General features: G+C 40.3%; 1 protein-coding gene, 1 long non-coding RNA gene and 1 pseudogene across 3 annotated transcripts; 2 read left to right on the top strand and 1 right to left on the bottom strand.

Moving 5' to 3' along the window:
• The first annotated feature begins 932 nt into the window (after positions 1-932).
• Gm39112 lies at positions 933-23925 on the top strand. Of its 2 annotated transcripts, none has more exons than XR_880994.2 (3): positions 933-1135; positions 3461-3607; positions 20342-23925. It is a non-coding gene; the product is annotated as a predicted gene, 39112 (long non-coding RNA). The 2 variants fall into 2 exon arrangements; XR_880993.2 differs by having other exon boundaries at positions 3464-3607; positions 20342-20549.
• On the top strand, positions 7645-8327 carry Olfr540-ps1 (olfactory receptor 540, pseudogene 1; annotated as a pseudogene).
• Positions 9211-10170, bottom strand: Olfr539 (olfactory receptor 539). Its single transcript, NM_146961.1, has one exon. The coding sequence runs from the start codon at positions 10168-10170 to the stop codon at positions 9211-9213; it is 960 nt and encodes a 319-aa protein (NP_667172.1).
• Positions 23926-23984: the final 59 nt, after the last annotated feature.

Genomic DNA, 23984 nt, shown 5'->3' with positions numbered 1-23984 from the left:
TGCCATTCGGTATTCCTCAGGTGAGAATTCTTTGTTCAGCTCTGAGCCCCATTTTTTAATGGGGTTATTTGATTTTCTGGAGTCCACCTTCTTGAGTTCTTTATATATGTTGGATATTAGTCCCTTATCTGATTTAGGACAGGTAAAGATCCTTTCCCAATCTGTTGGTGGCCTTTTATCTTAAACCATAACTGTTTTGACTATATAAAGAATGAGATTATATATCCAATCTATCTTATATGTAGGACCTATAGACTGCCTGATATATAAATCCAGCATGGCATTGCTTTAAGATGTCCAGGCAATCCAGAACAATTTATTAAATGTCCAAAAACAGCCTTCTTAAAAGGACAGCATTTTTTCTTATGAGTTGTATATGCATAAGCAATTGCCAATTTGAGAATTAATGGCATCAGAGTGACGAACAGAACAATCTTAAGCAATTGTGGGCTCTGAGATATAATATTGACTATTAATATACAAATTAAGGTTTGATTGTTCAACATTTTAAAACACCCTCCACAGCACACAACTTGATTATCTGTGCTGAAACAGGAGGAAACTCAAAAGAATAAACGTGTGGTCTAATTCACATCTACTTATTTCCCATAGAGGGGTTGTTTTTAAACACAATAATTGGGATGCATGCATGCATGAATTTATAGAAGATATAAAAGCATGCATAAAAAACAATTTTTAACTTATCTTTGGGATATTGATTGTCAATTTTATTTAAAATGATGGTATGCAATAGATCAATTATTAATATTCTGTAATAACCAAATTAATTGCTGTTTGGAACAAGGAACAGACACTTTGTCAGGTTTCTAAGATACAATTTTTGTTATAGGTTTTCCAAAATACACAAATATATCTTACAATTCTTTATTAGCACCACAGTAGTTTTAATAGGATGCTGAGACTGTGCTTTGAGGTGAGCGCCACTTTGGCCCCGCACACCTGCCTTGTTGCAGCTCCGCTGTCCAGGGTCCTACACCCACCGGGCACCTCAGAGGGCCCGTTTGCCATCGTCCTTCCTGGCCCCGCCCGAGCCGAGCCTCAGCAGCAGAGCCACTCTGAAAAGGACTCTGGATTTCGATCAGCTGCCAAGCCCCGCATCTCCGAAGCGGAGGAGGTACGTGACTTTATCTGTGTTGCTTTCGGCTGCTGCGGCCACCACCACTGCCACCTTGGCCTTCCTCTCAGGTGGAAGAGGCTGAAGGTGGTCTGATCTGTAGTAGGCTAGAAAACCCGAGCGAGGGCAGCAGAGCACCCTTAGGGGGGGGGCGGGGGGGGGGCGGGGAGGAATACAGACAGAGAGGCTCATGGGGGCAATGATTAGCAAGGCCCTCCCCTGAGTTTGCTACAAAGCTGCCTGCTTTCTGGTGGCCTCCCATGTCACCACACTTATGAAAGCTGCGTGCCCAAAGGCCCCACCCTGCAGACATCAGCAGCCAGCCGGCTGGGAGGATAAGAATAATGTTTTCTCTTGCCAAAGAATACAGAAAATAAAGAGGGGTAGGAAGTCACAGCAGGCAAAGTACCTTGAAGTTATTTGACATGAAAGAAAGGAATGACTTTAAATAGATTTATAGGAACCAGATAAATGTTTACAGTAAGGCTAAAGCAGCTCTGCTTAGGATCAGCTTAATGACAGCTAAGGTTTTCACACCCTTAGTCACTATGCAGCCTGTTAAAGAATTGCTGTGGGCACATTTAATAACCATTAACTAAAATGGGCAGCTAATATTTAATTACCATTGATTATAATTGATAACAATTATAAAAGCTTTCTTTATTTTCTGCAAAGCTTTCTGTAGTAAACTAAAACCCTAAGTAATAAAAAGATATTGCCTTGGAATGTTTTCTGGAGCAACAGCCACTCCCCAGAACTTAAAAGCTTCTTGTGTGAGAGCAAAGAATTAAAGTAAACTTCCCTTGAGAGGCATTAGCTAATAAAATACTTTCCACTTAGAAAACAATATACACTGAAAGATTCAAACTCTTAGCTTCTTGTATAGAAGCAGAAGTGATAAAAATTTCTTACATAATGTAGACCTATATTTAGCCATACCCAGAGGCAAAATTTTCCAGTGATTACAAACTCACTAGAAGCAAACCTTTACAATTATTAAGATGTAAAAGAAAAAACCCAAACTTTTAAATCTATAATAACTTTATATAAAGTAGGCAAGTCAAATTGTAATGTCCTGATAAATTCTACAGCCTGATTGACCTTTTTTATAAACTTAGAATCTAAACTCTATTTAGAGCAACATCTGGATAGATCTGCAACAGTGTTCTTTTAGCTAAAAGAAAATTCCCCTGGAGGCAAGGAGAGGCAAGGAGAGCTTCTTTAGGCACCATTTGCAAGACAAAAGAAAGTCACACAAACCCTGCAGAGGCTGCTCCTAGCTTAGTTCCTCCTGCCATGAGGACAGATTTTAGAATTACTAAGTTTCTTTTGCAATATTAGACCATAACTACAACTTTGGGAAAGCAAAACCCAATTTCAAAACAATTTATCATCTTTAGAATCAATATTAGAAGCATTACTATCATATTACAAAGTTTGGATGCCAATTTATACCTATGAATACATGACAGTGCAAACTTTAATGCTTCATTAAAGAGAGCTTGCTTTAAATCTTATCATAATCTTACTTTGTAGGATAAGAATCACATTAAATATTATCTCAGCTAGAAGTATCTTAGGAGGCCCAATTTTTTGGCCCGCTTATGCCACGTGTTAGAAAAGACTCCTGAATTGCCAATTTAAGGCTAACCTTCTGTTACCAATGTAACAATTATTTAATCCTAACCAATAACTTTTGAGCTGATTGTGAAGACAGACAGAGCACATTACCAGTAAAAAACCAAAGGCAGCAGCTACACTTAGACCAATCAGAGAATATTAATTTTTCTAGCTATAATTATAAAATAAAAAGCACTTTGTCAGTAGCTAAACACAATAATCACGACTGCAGAGAATTTTCTTAGGAAAAAACCATCTATTAGCTATTTCGCCCCAAAACCATGAGGCTGCAGACTCCCTTTTTTTTAAAAAACAGTTTTTCCAGCAGGGGCTCTCCTGCTGTGCCTGATCCTGGCTAAAGCATGTGGCCACTCTAGGCTTTGCTATACCAGCAGAGAAAGTATTAGCCATCTTTTATTTTCCAACATGAAACACAGAACATTCAGTAATTCAGATGACTAGACACGAACATACATGAATTGAACACGTGGACAGACCGGTGCACCAGACATTAGACAAGACCTTAGACAAAAACACAAAGAGGGCAGAGAACTTCTGCTATAAGGCCCAGAGAGAATAAAGCAGGACGTCCCCAATTCTCTCTGTCTCTGGGAGAGTTTTCCTCCCGCCTGATGCAGTTCTTAGACTGCGGCCAATCCGCCTGATTATTAAATCCAAACCCTTTTATTTCTCTCACCTAAAAAGCAGCTTCTGGAAGCTTCGGCCGACTGCCTGTTACGTTCCTAGATCCTGATATCACTGCTGCACCTACTCGAATCCAGCGCGCGGGTTTAGCATTGTTCCAGCTTAGACTGTACCACACCTAGCAACCTTTTGCCTGTTGCTTCTCCCGTACGTACGAATTTTCTTTAATTCTTTTCTTCTTCCATGGAGCTCCAAACCAGCAGTGTTTCTTCCAGTGTCCTCTGCCTTTTCTAGGCCCCGCGTGGGACGCCAAATTGTTGGGGCCCGGCCTGAGGGTCTCATGTCTGGGTTCGAGCCTGGGAGGCAACCTGGAGCTGAAAGAAAGGGAAACTAGGCAGACAAGAGAGAGATGGAACCAAGACAGGATTCTGATCAAGGCTCAAATGTTTAATAATAGTCTGCACTTTATAAAGAGGGAAGCCCATCCCCAGTCACTCCAAGTTTCTTGTGAAGTTGTCAGAGCAGCCTTTTAGCAGAAACTCGCCAAATTCACATTTTGCTGATAACTCCAGAAAATCTTGGAGAACTGGTTCAGCCTCAGGCAGGCAGCAGGCAGTGTCACATCAAAGGAGAGGGATGAGAAGCAGCACAGCAGGTGGCTCAGCCTCAGTGGCTAATGGTCTGAACCAGCCTAGGCTGAAGAAGGGTACATATGTATATATACTTCTTTTGCCATTTGGTTGTCCCTGGATGTTCCTGATGTAGCAGGTCTCTGGGTAAGTGGCCTCAAACAGATGTTTATGGTACAGTAGGCCTCAGGTGGGCAGTCTTGGACTGCACAATAGTGCTCAGGGAGCAGGATGAAAGAGAGAGATGGAACCAAGACAGGATTCTGATCAAGGCAGGGGACTCATATGGGAAGGGACTTATTCAGGATGTTACTGGTATAGCAGATCTGGTGAAGGCAGTTGGAGTGGTGACTGGAGAATAGATCTGGGGGTGGGACAGTATGCAGCTTAGGGTATTAGGGCATGCCCCAGGGTTTCATTTGGCAGAAGAGTGGGGCTGGATATGGTCTAACTTGGATGGTCCCAGTGTAGCAGGCCTAGTGCAAGTGAGAAGAGCTGTGTCTAGACAATGGTGATCTTGAGGACAGCACAGAGCTCTCTTTGAAGGTCTTTCATATATGTAATTATATCACCTGAAAATAAAGATACTTTGACTTCTTTTCCATCTGTATCCTCTTGATCTCCTCCTGTTGTCTTATTACTATAGCTAAGAATTCAGGCACTATATTGAATAGGTATACAGAGAATGCACTTCTTTGGTGTATTCCTGATTTGGTGGAAATACTTTTGATTTTCTTTCTATTTAGTGTGATGTTGGATGTGGGTTGTGTAAATCACCTTCATAATGTTGACTTATATCCAGTTTATCTCTAGTTTCTTTGGGGATTTTACCATAAAAGGGCTTTGAATTTTGTCAAAGGCCCTTTCTGCATCTAATTAGTAATTTTGTTTTCAATCTGTTTCTGTGGTAGATTAATTAGGTTTATTGATTTATACGTGTATCAGATCTGTATCTGTGGGATGGAGCCTACTTTGTCAAGGAGGTGATCTTTTCAATATATTCTTGGATTTTGTTTGCAAGTTTTTGTTATGTGCTAGAATATTTTTATATTATTATTTTACTTATCCACTTTACATCCTGCTTACTGCTTCCCTCCTGGTCACCTTGTCCCACAGCCCTTTCTCCATTTCCCCTCCCCTTCTACTCCATCCTGGGTGTCGTCTGACCCTGGCATGTCAAATCTCTGTTAGGCTAGGCTCACTCAACTTTTCCCACTGAGGCCAGACAAGGCAGCCCAGCTAGAATAACATATGCCATGTACAGGTAACAACTTTTGGGATAGTCCCCACATGAAGATCAAGCTGCAAATCTACTACATTTGTGTGAGGAGGTTTAGGTCCAGCCTGTGTGCGTTTAGTTTAGTTTTAGTCTGTGTGACCTGTCTCTTGGGGACTTGGCTAATGAAATCACTAAGCATTACTCTTTGAGGATCAATATGTGCTTATATCTGTAGTAGTGTTTCTTTATGAACTTGGGTGCCCCTGTGCTTGGTACATAGATGTTTAGAATTGCAATATCCTCTTGCTGGCCTTTTCTTTCCATGATTACATTATGTTCTTCAAGGTCTCTTTTGAATAATTTTGGATTGAATCTACATTGTCAGACATTAAAATGGCCTGCTTGCTTCGTGTGTACATTTTCTTGAGATATCTTTTACCATCCTTAATCTGAGGTGATGTCTATCCTTGATGTCGAGATGTGTTTGTTGGATTTAGCAGAAGAATGGATCCTCTTTTCAAATATGATCTCTTATTCTGTCTTATTCGAAAAATTGAACCTATTGAGATTGAGAGATTTTGTGAGCAATCATTTTGATTCCACTTAATTTGTTGGTATGCCTCATCTGCAAACCTTTGATTTGGGATAATTGCGATTTTAGGTATTTATATTTTGTCTTGTCTTGGTTTGCTGGTTGCTCACTTTCTTGTTTTTACTGCTTTCTCTACATCTTAACAATGTGAGGTGGTTGTAGGTTTCCTGGTAGGTTGTGCTTCTAATATAGGTATTGGGGGCTGATATGAAGAAATGTGGGTGGGCAAAAAGGATGGGCTTAAAGGGTATACAGGGAGGATTGAAGCTTTTTCTCCTCTGAGGTTTGGTGCAATCCTTTGGGAGTTGATTTGGAGATGAAGGAAAGACCTCTGAATTTGCTACAAGGCTAGACATGAGACTAAGAAATTTGAAAAGGAGAACGGGAATGTGTATTATGATCATGTACTTGATTTTCAGTCTTGTTTGGCCAGGCTATTCTCATTGTTCTCAGGTAGAGAGTTGTTGTATGCTGACCTGCAGCCTACTTGAGCTGGGTATACCAGGGAGGCAGCCTGGGGCTGAAAGAGACTTAGATGGCGAGAGATTAATGGAGACTAAGACTTGATTTTGTTCAAGGCCCTCCAGTTTACTAAGAGAGTCTACTTATAAAAGGGGAAGGCCCATCCCCCACCAGTCCATTCTTGGTGTCTGGAGCCAGCCTGTTGGTGATGTGCAGAATAGGATGTTCCTCCCGAATATCTCAGGGGCTTCTCAGCCCGTAGCAGTGTCTTGGAGAGAGCAGTGGCAGGTGGCAGAACAAAAGAGCCATCTAGGTTGGAAGGCTCCACCTTAGGTAACTTCCTTCTCAGTGGCAGCAAGGTCAAAGTCTGGATCAGCCTGCTTCAGGGCTGAGGGAGGCTACAGAGAGTGGCTCAAGGTATTGGAAGCTGACACAATGGGAGGAAATCTGGATCTGCAGAGAAAATGGAAGCAGGGAAGAGAGGCCCCTAAAAGTGATCTGCTACAGGAATGAGGAGTTAGAAACAGAGGGCAGGAAGGAAGTCAAAATCACTTACCTACGTCTAAGTGTGGTGTAGTCAGAGGTTTCTCAGGTAGAAGTTTTAATTTCATTTCTATTGCTAACATATTCACATAGTCACCTTGCTGGAACATGGTCATCTCTGTGTCTATTTTGGGGCAGGTCCTTGATGCATACACCAACTTGCTCAGGGACTTGATACAGAGTGTCAGTCCACATTCTTAAGCCATCTCCATGGAATATGTCCCTAATTTGCTCTTTCATTCAATTTTCGAGTCAAGAGACTAAAAACTAAAGGGGAGGTCTAATCTCCTTTTGATTATGTGGATGAAGGTCCACATTGATAAAGACTACACTCAGGTCTGTTTCTAGAGTCTGCCATCTGCAGAAAGATTGTGATTATCAAAATAAGACCCTTATTACTGCCTGCTAAACCCCACTGCCTCATTTCTAACTGTATTTTCTAGCATCGCCACAGTTTCTACAACAATAGAAGACAGCTTGTCAGCCTAAAAGAGTACTCAAACACAATCGTATCTGCTTAGGTGTGGTGTTACATTTAGCACACAAAGCACCATTTTATGAAAGACCTGATTTGGCGTCTACTTATGTCCCCAAACTTGTTTATTCATTTAACATGTAAAGCAAGATAATAAAAATTAAACCTTTGTTTCTTATTAGAGCAGATTGTCCATTACATGAATTTATTTTTCTGTGGTTTTAAGGCAAATTTCATCTAAGAATAATAATATTTCCTATTTCTTGAGGAGGGGGCCCATGCTGAAATTTCTGCCCTGGGCCTAGACAACAGTGTCAGCCAGCTATGGCTCTAGGATGCCAGTCCACTGTAATGTGTTGGTCCTAGAAAGTTTTTTAGACCAATAGTGACCTCAGGCCACACTATTCTCTTTCTTTACTCTGTTTAGGAAAAGAGTCATGGCCACCCATTACAACGTCAACCTCCATACTATTAACTAACATGTACTTCTTCCTGTTTAATCCTGTCTAGCTGGATGTACTCTACATGGAAACCATTCTATTCAAGATGCTGCAAAGCCTGGTAGCAGAGAACATAATTTCTTTCATGGGTTGCCTTATCCAAGTGTTTGTCTTCGCCTGGGTCCTGAGTACTGATCTACTCCTTTTGTCTGCTACAGCCTTCAATGGATATCTAAGCATTTGTTGGCCTTTGTACTATAGCATACCAATGTAGAGCTTGGCTTGTGTGACTCTGGCACCTTTGCCTGGCTCAGAGTGTCTCTCAGCTACATGTTGCTCATCTACTTAGCTTGCCACTATTCTATGACTCCATTCTGGGCTCACATTTTTCCTGAAGATCCTATAGATATTGTTCATATTCCATAGCCCCACTTTCATCAACAATGTCATGAAAGTCATTTAAGACATTTTCCTTAGTGTTCTAAATTTCTTAATGACCTATTGTTCTATGGCTTCATCATTGTAAGCATCCTGCACATTTGCTCAGCTGAGGACAAGAAATGTGTCTTCTCAGCAATAGGAGATATGGAAATGAGATATCCAACTCCTGTATCTAGGCAAAACTTCAGTGGAGTAATTATGACAGCAACCCAGTCATAAAACATTGACCCACATTTTTTCTGCCTACCAGATGTGCAGGGATAAAGAAGGAGCAAAAATTGAGGGCATGGCCAACCAATGACTGGCCCAACTTCAGACCCATGCCATGAGAGAGAGTGTTTCTACTCTACCATTTGCATGTGGTCATTAATATAAATCTGTTTGTTGGAAATAATTAATCTTTGCCATGATCTTGATTGTTTCCATTGTCATAAGCATGCTGTGTGACATATGTGACTTCATTATGAAACTTCAACTTTATCTCTACTCCATAGATTATCTTTTTCTCCATGCTACTTGACTCCCAGAGCTCATAGGAAATTGTGAAAGGGAGACTCCAAAACCTGAAACGTGATTTCCCCAAGACATTGTGGTCATGCTGATCTCTCAAGTTTCCCTATGAAGTTGAGGTTTATTAGCCATAGCTCTGAAAAAAGAACCTGTTATATTTGCAGAGAGTTCCTGCATGAAATGCTTTTGTTTTGTGACAATCACCATTGACAATCCCTAAAAATCATCCAGTCCTGGAATATGAAACCCCCATTTAGATAAATTTTAGTTAGTTGTGAAATGGTTTGTATTCATCAGGAAATGAAGCTTGAGTGTTTTGTTTATATTGCCACTAAGAATTTTGTTGTTTTTTAGGTTACAGTTAGTGGAATTATCCAGTCCTTGCATCAGAGAAAGTCTTATCAAAACAGAGAAAGATAAACCACACTACACGAGACTGCTGTTGGGAAAGCATGTTTAGGAACAGTGCAGGCTAGGAGAACAGCATACCTATCTCCACTTAATGTGAGAAAGAAGCCAATATTCTGCCCAAGGCAAGCTTGACATCCTTGTTCCTCAGTGTATAGATGAGGGGGTTGAGGGTTGGGCTGAGGATTGAGTACAGAACTGAGGTAACTTTGCTTCTTTCTGGGCTGTAGCTAGAAGCAGGACTGATATAGGCACAGAACATAGATGAGTAGTACACAGAGACCACAATGAGGTGGGATGAGCAGGTAGAAAAGGCCTTCCTCTTGCCCTCAGCAGAACGCATGCGCAGGATGCTGGCAATGATGCAGCCATAAGACAACAAGGTTAGCATGAAGTTGATGCCTACAAAAAAGGCATCTGCCACAAGAGTCAGAATGCTATTCACATATGTAGGACTACAGGAGAGCAGGAGGAGTGGGGGAATCTCACAGAAGAAGTGGGTGATAACCTTGGGACCACAGAATGACAAGCGTGTCATTAGACCAGTGTGGACACATGCATTCACAAGACCGATGAACCATACAACCATGGCTAGGGCCCCACACAGCTGTGGGCTCATCCTAGAGCTGTAGTGTAGGGGAAAGCAGATAGCCACATAGCGGTCATAGGCCATGACCGTGAGCAGCAGCAGCTCAGAGGATGCTGACCATGTAAGGAAGAAGAGCTGGGACATACATCCCTTGAAGGAGATGGTGTTTTCCTCAGACACTAGGCCAACCAAGGCCTTAGGAATCACAGAAGAGGTACAGATAATGTCCATGGTGGCCAGGTTGCACAGGAAAAAGTACATGGGATTGTGAAGCCCTGTGCTGAAGGTGACCAAAGCGATGATCAAAATGTTGCCCATTAGAGCCATCATGTAGAGGGACAAGAAGCAGCCTGTCAGGAACAATCTTAGACCAGGGTGCTCTGAGAACCCTTCCAGCACAAACTCTGTCACTTCTGTCTGGTTGAGATTCAGCATCATCATGGAGAGCACCAGGTCCACCATTGTGTGTATCAGTTTCTGAGAAAATACTACAGTTTACCACTTGAAATCTGGTTTCAAAATGTCTGCTGTCAGGAAGGCTCGGAACAAATGTATTTCCTTCGTGTAAGCCTCTTCTTTATTGTTTGTACCACACCATTTGAAAACCACATATCTTTCATTTTCTCTATTTTTTGCACCTAGAAACTTTCTCCCCATCATTCTGAATCAGGAGGAACATCTGCTGTTCCCTAATTTTGAACATGTGAAAAGAGAGCAGCATCCTTTACTCAATACCTGCCTATGCTCTCCTTCCTCATTGCCACTAAGCTCTGTGCTCTGGGGACAGTACTCAGTGACCCAGCTGTACTCCCCACTTTCACATCTCCTATTCTCCACCTGATGAGAACTTTAGGTAGATACACTGAGACGACTATTATACCTTTGTTTCTATACTTAGCCTCCTTAGCTGACAGGCACTTTGTCTCTTCTGATATCTGGAGTGGTTGTCCAACTACCCATCTCAATGAGATATTGGCACCCCCATGGCCAAGTAGCCATGTATTTTCTGAATTAATTACTGTTATTGGTGTCGTCTGTATTTGGACGTCTTCTGACTCTAACCCACATCAATTCTATGACCACGGAGAACATTTCTCAAAACCCAGCCCTATGAACCTAGACTGCTTATGGGGTTTTTCTGTCCCAATGAACTGCAGTGAACATTGAAGTCAACATACCCACAACTGAAGTCATTACCACTGTCTATAGATGTTTTTTTCTATGGAGCACAGCTCCTTGTCTCTGACTCATTGTCTCACATGTAGTCTACGCCCTTGATACCTCCTCATTAGTGTCCTATTCCATGAGCAAAGTGAATGGTCTTCTTTACCCGCTTTGCCTTTCTAATCCACTGATCATCAATGAATGCAACTATAGCTTCCCCATCCTTAGTACTCACATTCTCAATGTCTTCAGCAGTTTCATAATTTCAGGGTTCTTGTCATTTTTATCATTTCCAGTTTCCTTCTCTACCACTCAAGGGATACAAACAGTATACTTAAGATAACTGGCCTTCTGCCCAAACAAAACTCACTATGTCCTCCCACAGCCATTTAGTGAATAACACTCCATAGCTTGACACAGTAGACTCATCTAACATTCTTCATTAGCCTTTTCCATAATATCCTGTCTGAGCATATATGCAAATATACTCTACCCTATCTAGAAACCTGTTTAGGAAATTATTTGCACTGTTCCTCATCTGGAACAATTCTTTATTTTACAGCAGTGAAATGTTCATTCACTGAATGTAGTGGTAAGTCACATTCCCCACTTTGCCCCATAACACTTCATTTTTCTTTGCTCATATTTCATTTCACATTTAATTTCCATAGTATAGCTCACAATTTATTTTTTCCAATCCTTAGTAGTGAATGTTGAGTTTTAAGCATTATATTTTTCTAAATTTTAGATATAGATAAATATTGTATTTACCCTTTTGATCCATGTGGATAGTGATATGTCTGACCACTTTTCCTCCTCCCCATTCTATTGTGGTGGAGAATGCTAATTCATATTCAGCATTGTTCAAGGTTCTGCAGAAATAGAAGTTCAAAACCAAATTCCTATAGTGTTTTTTGCAGTCTCTTGATCAGGTTAGTTAAACTATACATGATTGTGCAAAATACTCTCTTGATAGTACCTATAATTACTGATATTTGCTTCCATTTCTGTGTATGTCTGCCTCAGAGCTGAGCTGAAGGGAAAGATTAAAAATAATTGAAACCTGTTACAAACATGTGCTATATGATAGAAACTTCCTAGTATTAATAACACGTCTACAAAAATTATTTGGAATATAACTAATTTATTTCTAAATGGCACATCTAAGAAGAAATGACAGAGAAATATAACAAGTGGAGACATCTAGGTCCCAGAGAATGTCAATACATCTGTTGGACACATGAAGTATTGCAAACAAATAAAGAAAGAAACCAATATACTAGAGAAATGATGGCATGTTCAACAAATGGTGCTGGTGAAGTTGGGCAGTTACATGTAGAAGAATGAAACTAGTCCCTCATCTCTAACCCTGTACAAAACTCAACTCTAACTTGACCAAGGTCCTCAGCATAAGATCAGACATCCTAAAAATGACAAAGGAGAAATTGTGGTATATGCTTACACTCATTGTCACAGGAAAGGTCTTTCTGAACAGGACCATGGTAGCTTAAGCATGAAGATCAGTAATGGACAAATTAGTTTAGATGCTACAATTATGCATCTATTTAAAAATAACACCATCATTTGAGTGAAGTGGCAGATTGCAGAATGGTATCAAGTCTTTAACAACTGCATATGTGATATAAGGTTACTATCTAGAATATACAAACAACCAAAAACTTTAAACAGCCTGAAGCCAAACCACCCAGATATAAATAGGGAATGGGATTTAACAGAGAATATTCAGAAGATGAAACACAAATAGCTAAGAAACAGTTCTTTTTAAAATAAATGTTAAACGTTCTAAGCCTTCAAAGAAATGGAAAATAAAAATCTTTGAGATTTTATTTTCTCTCAGTAAGAATGGTGAAGATAAAGGACAGCAGATGCTGGCAAGGATGTGGAGAAAGGAGCAGTTATTCACTGTTCTTAGAAGTGCAAGTTGGAGCAATTACTGTAGAAATCAGTATGAAGGTTCCTCAAAAAGATGGACACAGATACACTACATGCTTCAGTATACCATTATTAGCATATTCTCAAAGACTATATATCTTAATACAGTGACACTTGCTCTTTTATGCCCATTGCTGCTCTATTCACTGTAGCCAGGAAGGGAAAACAACATAAATGTCCATCACACGAGTAATGTGTAGTTAAACTATGGTACTTATGTAATAGAATATTATTTAGCTGAAAAGAAAATGAAATTATGCAGTTTTTAGGAAAATAGGCTGAGTTGGAAGTAATCATGTTGAGAGAAGTAACCCAGACCCATAAAGCAAACATCCCACGCCTTGTCTCACATGTGGATATCACTTTTAAGACTTTCTGTCTGTGCACTCCTTCTGGAATACTCAAAGAGTTTAGCATCTAGTGAGGCACCATGGGGAGGAAGATGAGGAGATGACATAGAATGTTTCAAATATGGGAAGAAGAACATTAGATCAGAATAACGAAGTGGGGCAGAGGGTGGGAGGGAGAATGAAGGAGGGAATATGTGTAGAGACAAGCAACCCCGAAAGCCTTTTGAAGAATCCTTGTAGAACCCTATTACAGTAGAAGATCCTAAACATACTTATACAAATGTATAAAAAATAATTTTAGTAAGTTACTCTCTAATGGGAGGCCTGCATCTGTACTATCTAGTCTGACACAAGCTAGTCATCTGGGAGGAAGGGGCTTCAAATTTAAAAAAGGATTTCATTAGATTGTTCTATAGGCAAGCCATTAGGGCATTTCCTTATTAATGTTTGATGGACAAGGACCCCAATCCACTGTGGATGGAGTCATCACTGTGCTGGCAGTCCTGGGCTGTATAACAAAGCAGGCTGAGCAAGCTATGCCAAGTGAGCCAGGAAGCATAACCCCTCCATGGCCTCTGGAACACCTTCTGCCTACAGGTCCATGCCATGTTAAAGTTCTGCCTTGAATTGTTTACCTCTTTTTGAGATGTCAATCATTAGGTCTGATAGACCCTCAAACATTACAGGCTACTGCTATTGTTTTTGGTTATTCTTCAGAATGTTTTGGTAAATCTCTATGACCGGAGGCACCACTCATTGATCCATAAACATATAAACATGTAATGGGTACTGACATGAAATCTTCACTCCTTCTTGCTGGCTCTCACAATTCTGGAAGATGCTATCCACACTATTTGAGAAGAAAAGCATAAATATTGGTCTTACCTAGCTTAGAATACTATGAGCTATAACAACAACCTTCTTGATAAGATTTGGTCAAGGATGCAGTAGTAGCACAATGTTATAGGGCAACAAACTATTTTCTGACTGAGTTTAAGGTCCATCTTCCTAGCTAGAACCCATATGTGGTACTGTTAATAAGGCCAAGAACTTGTCACTAGATGCATCATAGGCTTCAAAAGAAAATCTATCACTTTTAAAAAAATGTACACAGGAATAAAATGACTTCTCATAATTTATTGCTATACTCATAGATCAGCATATCACTTAACTCTCATCAGAGAACCCTCTTCTTGTAACATGGAACATTAACACAAAGGCCTATAATTCACCACTCTACATAGAAAAAGGAATGTTGAAGTGCTCAGACTTAAATGGGAGGTTTAGATCACAATACTTTCCTGAAGACTTAAGAATATTCATGGAAGACATGGAGGAAATAAGACTCTAAGAGCCAGAGGTGGTAGAGGACATCAAAGAAAGAATGTTTTCTGGAAACTGTGAGGCAGATGCACATACGAACTCACAGAAGTTTTACAGTGTACAAAAGAGCTGTGCAAGCCACACAAAATTCCTCAGCGGAGGAGCTATGGACATGTGGTGGGTGGTGGCAAAATCAGGTCAGTTTTGTTTACTGATGTGATTGCTTTATATAGACCATACTCCAAAGTAGACTCCATACTTAAGAGTAGTTGGCCCACAGAAATCAGTCTTAGTTAATTTCAAAGGAGAGGAGGTTAAAAGGTTGAGTGAATAGGGAGGTGGGATGTATCTGGGAGGAGTAGAGGAGGGAAATAAAACTGGATCAAAATACAGTGTGTGAAATTGTCAAAGACTTTAAAAAATACTTAAAAAAACCCACATAATTTCAAAATGGTGGGCATGTTGGCAATGCACCTTTTATTCTAGCTATTGGGAAAGAAAGGCTTTTCAAAGCCTGAATCATCTGCACAACAAGTTTCAGACTAGCTGGAGCTGCAAAGTGAGATAGTGTTTCAAATAGCAGAAAATATATTCAGGAAATAAAATCAGCACATCAGGGTGTCAGCAATACACACTTTTGAAGAAATGGTCATATTAGCAAATGGACAGGATTACCCTATGTATGCTTCTGGGGGTGCAAGGATGAAGGAAAGGTAAGAAAGATGTATAATGGAATATTATTCAACTGTCAAAAGCATGGCACAGTAAAATTGATGGGAACGGAGAATAATGTGTGAAGAAAAATAAAGCAGGAATAGAAAAAGTGATACCACATCTATCTCTCACATGTGGAAACTAGAAAACACGATCATAGTAGAATAATGATCAATAGACATGATAAATGGCAAAGGTGAGGGAAGGTTAAACAAGATAGATCAATGAGAACCAAGTACATTTAGACAAAAATATAAACTTTTGAGATCTGCATAGTGGAGTCATGGCACCCCACAATCATACCTTATGTATATAGAAATAATGAGAAGATAGTAGGTCAGAGCTTAGAAAAATAGAGATGATAAAGTCACAGAAACAAACATTTACTTAGGATATGTACAAACATACTGAACGTTCAACACATGTCACATCAACATGTACAGTGACCTGCTATCACAAACAACATTGATTGACACCAATAAAAGCTGCTCCATTCATATACTATTGCTTAAAATATGTCAGAGAAAATCCAGATATAAACAGAAAATGCTGAAGATAGTGCTCAAAGTTTAAGATGAGAAAATAACTGCTTACAATGCCCTACTAGGACTTTGTGTGCAGGAAATGCACTGAAAAACTAACCTGCAGCAGAAAATGCACACCATGCTGCCTTTTAATTATTGTGACCTGCACAAGAGCAGGTAGAGGACATCTGGGATCATAAAACTGTCCTGCATCTTCATTGAATTGGGCTATGTAGTAGGAAGTCTTCTATAAAGCACACCAACTGGTCAAAAAACGAATTGAAATCATTTCCTTAACTGTACCTTAGAACTGTAAAGAAAGACTAATTTCACTTTTAAATTTTACTATAATTCAAGCCTTGACATGACATCTACCTTCAAAATTCTTTTAGTATAGTAGAGCAAATAGAATGTATGTTCAGAGTAATGGGAACACATGCCTTCAGGTAGAGAAAGGAGACACCAAAGACAAGGGGGCAGAGTGTGACCTCTGTGGAGTAGGATTGTTACTGGAGAGGTTAGATGGAGTTATGCCTTTTGAACAGTGGAGCACAATGCCTTTGCTATGTGCATATTCCAGTGGCTACACTTTGATGCTTATAATTCCTATAGGTGTAGCAGACAATATTATGTTAGTCAGAAGTAATCCAGGTACACAGAGGGAAAAATAAATCAGTAGGGTTTTTCAAGTGTTTATCTATATCCATGGTGGAGCAGGGAGATGAGCTGTGCCTACCCAAGCTCTCTTTCCATAAATACATCCTGGTCTTTTGTTCGTTTAAGATCCTTTGTTTGTGTCTAAGTGGACACGGGGGAATCTTCTATCTAGGTGGGGAGTTATTGGTCATCAAAATCACTAATAGTCCATCATTATGTCAGCAAGGCTGACCTGAAAACCTTCAGAAGCTGAGCCTCAATGAGGAGCAAAGCTGCTGAGGACTCTTACCAGAGTCAAGAACCAAAGTGTCTGCAGATTGTGTGGTCTGCTGAGAACAGTCGGCAGAGGAAGGATCTCCATCTGCAGGCATGTTACCCCAGCCCTCACCCCTTTATTTGGACATGTATCTTCATACAGAATAGTGGACAGCTGTAATTTTTATTTCTTTAGGCGACTCCCAGTCATGGTATCCTGTCCTTCAGCAGACAGGGCAAGGCTAACACCATCAGGACTTTGCTGGTGTTTTTAAGTCCATGGAAGTTGCAGGTCATTTTATGTCCCCGAACAGTGGACTTTAAGCAACAGCGTAAGAAAAATATCTTCTGTGGCATTTCTCAACATTCTGTGTGGATACCACAGACCAACAAGACAGCATCCAAGTTCTATCTACTCATATAAATTTATCTTAGATTCATCTGAATCTGTTGGTTGCCTTTCACAATTAGTGTGGGCACTGTGGGTGATTAATGAATGATCCACTTATGAACATAAGACAAAAATTACAGTCATGACTAAGCCCTCTGATTGTGATTAGACACTAGACATTTTGCTGTTTCAACAATGGAGCAGGATACCAAATCTTTCTATCATTTTCCGTTTTCTGACCTTTGACCCAGCACCATTCATCAAACTCAGGACTCGTTGAGAACATAGGTTGTTGTCCCTTAATGGTGACATCCAAACAGTATGCCTAATGTCACTTTTATAGTGAAACATTTGTTTTGGAGCTCCACTACTGGCCAAAGAGACACATAAAGGAACTTAGGATTTAACTCACCTTTTTCTGTCACAGTGAATTCAGGTGACAGATGACTCCAACAAAGGTGCACACTGGGCTAAGCACAGACTATTTTTTTGCAAGCAGCATGTCTTGACCCTGTGAAGCTCTGTCTTCATTTTTATAGAGGCCCCCGACGTTCAGGAATACTTGTCATTTCTGAGACCAGTGGTAGGTGCTTATCTTGTACCTCCTGGGATAGAAACTCAAGGAGAAAACTCTTAGGATCAATTAACAGAAACTTATGACTTAACGAGCCAAACTCCCTGCAGACTTGTGTGGAGGACAATGGTCAGGGGAGTCACATACTGTGGGTACTATCTGGGTTGGAACTGTTCCCAGTTTACAACCTCGTTGTCACCAACCCTATGCATGCCTTGGTGTTACCATGTCCTATATGGAATTTTTCACCATGATACTAATTGTCTACTCTGTATTCTGTTGAGATTGCTTCATCCGACTCACACATACACACAATGGGTCTATTCTCAGTATCTTGTACTGCCCATCTCTCTCCTCCTCTCCCTACACTCAAGACATTCTGTATATTGTTATGGATTAATGTTCCTTCAGCACTTCCATTCTGTTTGCTACAATTTCAAATATTTAAAATATTTATTTAGGCCTGAGACTCTTTATACAAGTAGCATTATACAGATAGAAGAATTCATATTTAGGAATAATATCAATTTGTGTATACATATATGCATGCAATAACAACTAGAATATAAAAAGCAGCCATGATTTTGGAGATGAGTGACAGAGGGTTATATAGAATGTTCTCAAGGAGAAAGGCAGGACATAAAGGTTATAATCAAAGCAAAATCTCAAAAATATTAAAGATAAAAATATTTTTAACATTTTTTGTGTTACTAGATTGTAAAAAGAAACATATAAAACTAAGTCAATTACAAGTTTTAAATGAAAAATAAGTTTTTCACACAATATATTCTGACCATGGCTTTTTCCTCAGTGAACTTCTTCCAGATCCTCCCTACCTACCTAGTTCCATGACTATTCTTCTTATCTCTTCAGAAAAGAAACATAAAAGTCAACAAAATACAATTAAATGAACAAAAATGAAGAAACAAAAGAAATAAAGACAAATAACATAAATCCAAGACAAAAATCAGAAACCAGAATAGACAGGCACAAGGCCAGTCATACAAACATAGCTACACAAAGAAATAGAGAAATAGTCTTCTGAAATGTTGTGGTGACATCTAAACATAAAATTATTATTGTTGCTACTTCATAACACTAATTTGTTGTGTAATGAATCATAATGTAAATATCTGGCATATCTGATTTTAGGTGACCCCTGTTAAAGGGTTATTTGACCTTCAAAAGATTTGCAACCCAAAGGTTATCACAGGGATGAGGAATCCCTGCTCTGAACCCATGCTTCATGTAGACTTCTATGACTCATGTAGGGCATGTTGTCAGTGCCACCAGAGGTCCTGGCATGGAACTGTCAAGGTGGAGCATGTTCAAATCCTGGAGATTTCAAGACTTGAGGTTTAGATCTCATCCTGAGAATGGCAGGAGTGAGACTAACATCTCTTTTTCCATGCCTGCCAAATGGTCATAGTTAGTCAGCCACATAGCCCAGGACCTGGAAGTCTTCTCCATGATATTGAGGCATCACAGTAGCCTTAGCCTTTAGCCAAAGACCTTTTCACACCCTAGATATTCTCACCTCCTTCTTCAAAACTATATAACTCTTGGCACACCCTGAATAAAGAGGTGTGTATACCACATGGAATAAAATGCTCAAATTAAAATCATCTTGGAGAGCTGTTTCATTGAGGATTGCTGAAGAAGGCTTTCACTTAAAAGAGCTGTAATACTAAGAATCTCAGAGAAGGCCTTCTCTCTCTACCTGCCTCCATGGAATTTGTCCCAGCTTGACTGGGATGCTGTTTGCCATGGACTATGCTTCACCCCTCTTGGCCTGGTATGCAGCAGCCACCTGATGTTCTGGAGGAAAAAGTGGACCCCACCGGTTTCTGACTTTGCCCAGTCCTCTCAGAGTCAGTGTAACAGTGGTATCCAGATACCCCAGAGGAAAGGCAGAACCCAGAACCACAGACCCATTTTTGATTATATCTTTCCTATTGTTATTTCACAACAACCCTTGAAGCATAGTTTATACCCAATCTTGAAGGAAGGATACCCACTGTAGAAAAATAGGAGGTTGATCTTGACAGCCACTGACACCTACAGAACCTCCCCTGATCCAAATACAGAGAGGTGAGACCAGAGCCAGACACTGACATAATAGACTTTTTCTAGACAAAATGACAAATTAAGAGTTTGCTTAGTCACATTTCTCTCTTAGACACCACTGACTGGTGCATTTTGTGTGACCTGACTTTTCTTGGATGGCCATTGCTATATTGTGTTGTATGTTGTAGGTAATGTTAATATAACATAAGGCATGTCTCATGATGATGAGAATTCCCAAATAATGTGTATATGAGATGTATGCACATGTATGTGTTTCTGACAAGTTGTATACTTTTGTTTAGGTGTGTATCAGTTGCTTTATAGCTTAAATCATAGTTATGAGACTAATACTTGAAGAAATGACTCAAAACATGATTGAAGGTGACACAAATAGTGTCAAAGAAATCAATAGGTATATCAGGTCAAGGCCCACATTTCACAGATGCTACTCTTTACTACCACCATAACTGAATTCATAATTAACTGGGACAGTGTTCTCAGCCATCCCAATGCTGCAGTCCTTTAAAACAATTGTTCTTCATGTTCTGATGTCTTTTAAGCATAAACTTGTTTTTGCTGCTACTTTATAATGTTAATTTGCTATGTAATGTTGATACATTTACATTATGATTAATGTAAATACCTGGCATTTCTATCTTAGGTGACACCAATCAAAGTGTTATCTGACCATTAAAGAATTTTAAACCCAGAACCTGAGACTGAGGTACATAGGGAAGCAGACTACCCGGGCCTGACCTGGGGCACAAACCCCTTCCGCTCCACTCGAGCCCCGGGCTTCCTTGCCAGCGGAGTTGCCTGACACCCGCAAGGGCCCACACAGGATTCCCCACGGGATCCTAAGACCTCTGGTGAGTGGAACACAGCGCCGGCCCCAATCCAATCGCGCGGAACCTAAGACTGCGGTACATAGGGAAGCAGACTACACGGGCCTGACCTGGGGCACAAACCCCTTCCGCTCCACTTGAGCCCCGGGCTCGAGTCTAGCTAAGGGTTTATCTATCTTGTTGATTTTCTCAAAGAACCAACTCCTCGTTTGGTTAATTCTTTGAATAGTTCTTCTTGTTTCCACTTGGTTGATTTCACCCGAGTTTGATTATTTCCTGCCATATACTCCTCTTGGGTGAATTTGCTTCCTTTTTTTCTAGGGCTTTTAGATGTGTTGTCAAGCTGCTAGTATGTGCTCTCTCCCGTTTCTTCTTGGAGGCACTCAGAGTTATGAGTTTCCCTCTTAGAAATGCTTTCATTGTGTCCCATAGGTTTGGGTACGTTGTGGCTTCATTTTCATTAAACTCTAAAAAGTCTTTAATTTCTTTCTTTCTTCCTTCCTTGACCAAGGTATCATTGAGAAGAGTGTTGTTCAGTTTCCATGTGAATGTTGGCTTTCCATTATTTATGCTGTTATTGAAGATCAGTCTTAGGCCATGGTGGTCTGATAGGATACATGGGACAATTTCAATATTTTTGTATCTGTTGAGGCCTGTTTTGTGACCAATTATATGGTCAATTTTGGAGAAGGTCCTGTGAGGTGCTGAGAAGAAGGTATATCCTTTTGTTTTAGGATAAAATGTTCTGTAGATATCTGTCAGGTCCATTTGTTTCATAACTTCTGTTAGTTTCACTGTGTCCCTGTTTAGTTTCTGTTTCCACGATCTGTCCATTGATGAAAGTGGTGTGTTGAAGTCTCCCACTATTATTGTGTGAGGTGCAACGTGTGCTTTGAGCTTTACTAAAGTGTCTTTAATGAATGTGGCTGCCCTTGCATTTGGAGCATAGATATTCAAAATTGTGAGTTCCTCTTGGAGGATTTTACCTTTGATGAGTATGAAGTGTCCCTCCTTGTCTTTTTTGATAACTTTGGGTTGGAAGTCGATTTTATCCGATATTAAAATGGCTACTCCAGCTTGTTTCTTCAGACCATTTGCTTGGAAAATTGTTTTCCAGCCTTTCACTCTGAGGTAGTGTCTGTCTTTTTCCCTGCGATGGGTTTCCTGTAAGCAGCAGAATGTTGGGTCCTGTTTGTGTAGCCAGTCTGTTAGTCTATGTCTTTTTATTGGGGAATTGAGACCATTGATATTAAGAGATATTAAGGAAAAGTAATTGTTGCTTCCTGTTATTTTTGTTGTTAAAGTTGGCATTCTGTTCTTGTGGCTGTGTTCTTTTAGTTTTGTTGAGGGATTACCTTCTTGTTTTTTCTAGGGCGTGGTTCCCGTCCTTGTATTGGTTTTTTTTCTGTTATTATCCTTTGAAGGGCTGGATTCGTGGAGAGATAATGGGTGAATTTAGTTTTGTCGTGGAATACTTTGGTTTCTCCATCTATGGTAATTGAGAATTTGGCTGGGTATAGTAGTCTGGGCTGGAATTTGTGTTCTCTTAGTGTCTGTATAACATCTGTCCAGGCTCTTCTGGCTTTCATAGTCTCTGGTGAAAAAATCTGGTGTAATTCTGATAGGCTTGCCTTTATATGTTACTTGACCTTTTTCCCTTACTGCTTTTAGTATTCTATCTTTATTTAGTGCATTTGATGTTCTGATTATTATGTGTCGGGAGGAATTTCTTTTCTGGTCCAGTCTATTTGGAGTTCTGTAGGCTTCTTGTATGTTCATGGGCATCTCTTTCTTTAGATTTGGGAAGTTTTCTTCAATAATTTTGTTGAAGATGTTTGCTGGTCCTTTGAGTTGAAAATCTTCATTCTCATCCACTCCTATTATCCGTAGGTTTGGTCTTCTCATTGTGTCCTGGATTTCCTGGATGTTTTGAGTTAGGATCTTTTTGCATTTTCCATTTTCTTTGATTGTTGTGCCGATGTTCTCTATGGAATCTTCTGCACCTGAGATTCTCTCTTCCATCTCTTGTATTCTGTTGCTGATGCTGGCATCTATGGTTCCAGATTTCTTTCCTAGGGTTTCTATCTCCAGCATTGCCTCACTTTGGGTTTTCTTTATTGTGTCTACTTCCCTTTTTAGGTCTAGTGTGGTTTTGTTCATTTCTATCACCTGTTTGGATGTGTTTTCCTGTTTTTCTATAAGGACTTCTACCTGTTTGGTTGTGTTTTCCCGTTTTTCTTTAAGGACTTGTAACTCTTTAGCAGTGTTCTCCTGTATTTCTTTAAATGAGTTATTAAATTCCTTCTTTATGTCCTCTACCATCATCATGAGAAATGCTTTTAAATCCAGGTCTACCTTTTCAGGTGTGTTAGGATGCCCTGGACTGGGCGAAGTGGGAGTGCTGGGTTCTGATGATGGTGAGTGGTCTTGGTTCCTGTTAGTAGGATTCTTACGTTTACCTTTCACCATCTGGCAATCTCTGGAGTTAGTTGTCATAGTTGTCTTTGTTTAGAGATTGTTCCTCTGTTGATTTTGTTACCCTCTATCAGCAGACGTGGGAGACTAGCTCTCTCCTCTGAGTTTCAGTGGTCAGAGCAGTCTCTGCAGGCAAGCTCTCCTCTTTCAGGGAAGGTGCACAGTTATCTGGTGTTTGGACCTCCTCCTGGCTGAAGATGAAGGCCCAAAACAGGATCTTTCCCAGAAGTTGTGTTGCTTTGGCCAGGAAGGTGGCCGGTTGTCTGGAGCCGAAGATGGCGCCGCCTCATAAGCTCTGTGGCTCTCGCCTGTCCCAGAAACGGCTGGCCTCTGTATTCCACACCGTCACCCATGCAGCCTGCCCTCCGTGGAGTCCCGGAGCCAAGGAGGCTCCCGCCGGGGCCTGAGGCACAAACCTCTCGGGCTGGCGGACCCCTGTGCACTCACCAGGAAGGTGGCCGGTTGTCTGGAGCCGAAGATGGCGCCGCCTCAGAAGCAGTGCTATACTTTCAACGTTCCACATCGTTCTTTCAACAGTTACTACAGATACACTTCTCCATCTTCTTCCTTCCTCTGCTGCCTCCTCATTGTTCTGAAGTGTTTGAGTCAGGAGTAATTGGTCAATGTATAAAGGACTTCATTTTCTGAGTGTGCATTTGTTTTGTTTTGTTATTATTTTGTTTTATTGGTTTGGATTTTGTGCATTTTGTTTGCAAGAGAAAGAGAGGTGTGGGTAGGCAAGTAGGTAGTTAGGACCTTAGAAGAGTTGCAGGAAAGAAAATCAAGATGATTAAATGATGTATGAGTAAGAAGGTTTTAACCTAGCCTTGTTGTCTATGATCTATATTTTGTTAATTTTTATTTATAGTGTGAATAAAGCTCCACTCTATGCTTTGCATGTCATCAATAAACTAGTTTCCCCATTTCTCTTTGCTGGAAATAATCTTTCCCATGAAAGATCGATTGTTTTCATGGTCGTAAGTA

This window comes from Mus musculus, chromosome 7 (assembly GCF_000001635.26).
Source record: "Mus musculus strain C57BL/6J chromosome 7, GRCm38.p6 C57BL/6J".
NCBI classification, from domain to species: Eukaryota; Metazoa; Chordata; class Mammalia; order Rodentia; family Muridae; genus Mus; species Mus musculus.
Note: the sequence above shows the minus strand (reverse complement) of the source record. Positions and strands in the feature narration are given on the sequence as shown.

What these genes read in the sequence shown, in the direction of transcription:
- Olfr539 (NM_146961.1), bottom strand. Translation starts at nt 10,170, where the DNA reads ATGGTGGACCTGGTGCTCTCCATGATGATGCTGAATCTCAACCAGACA.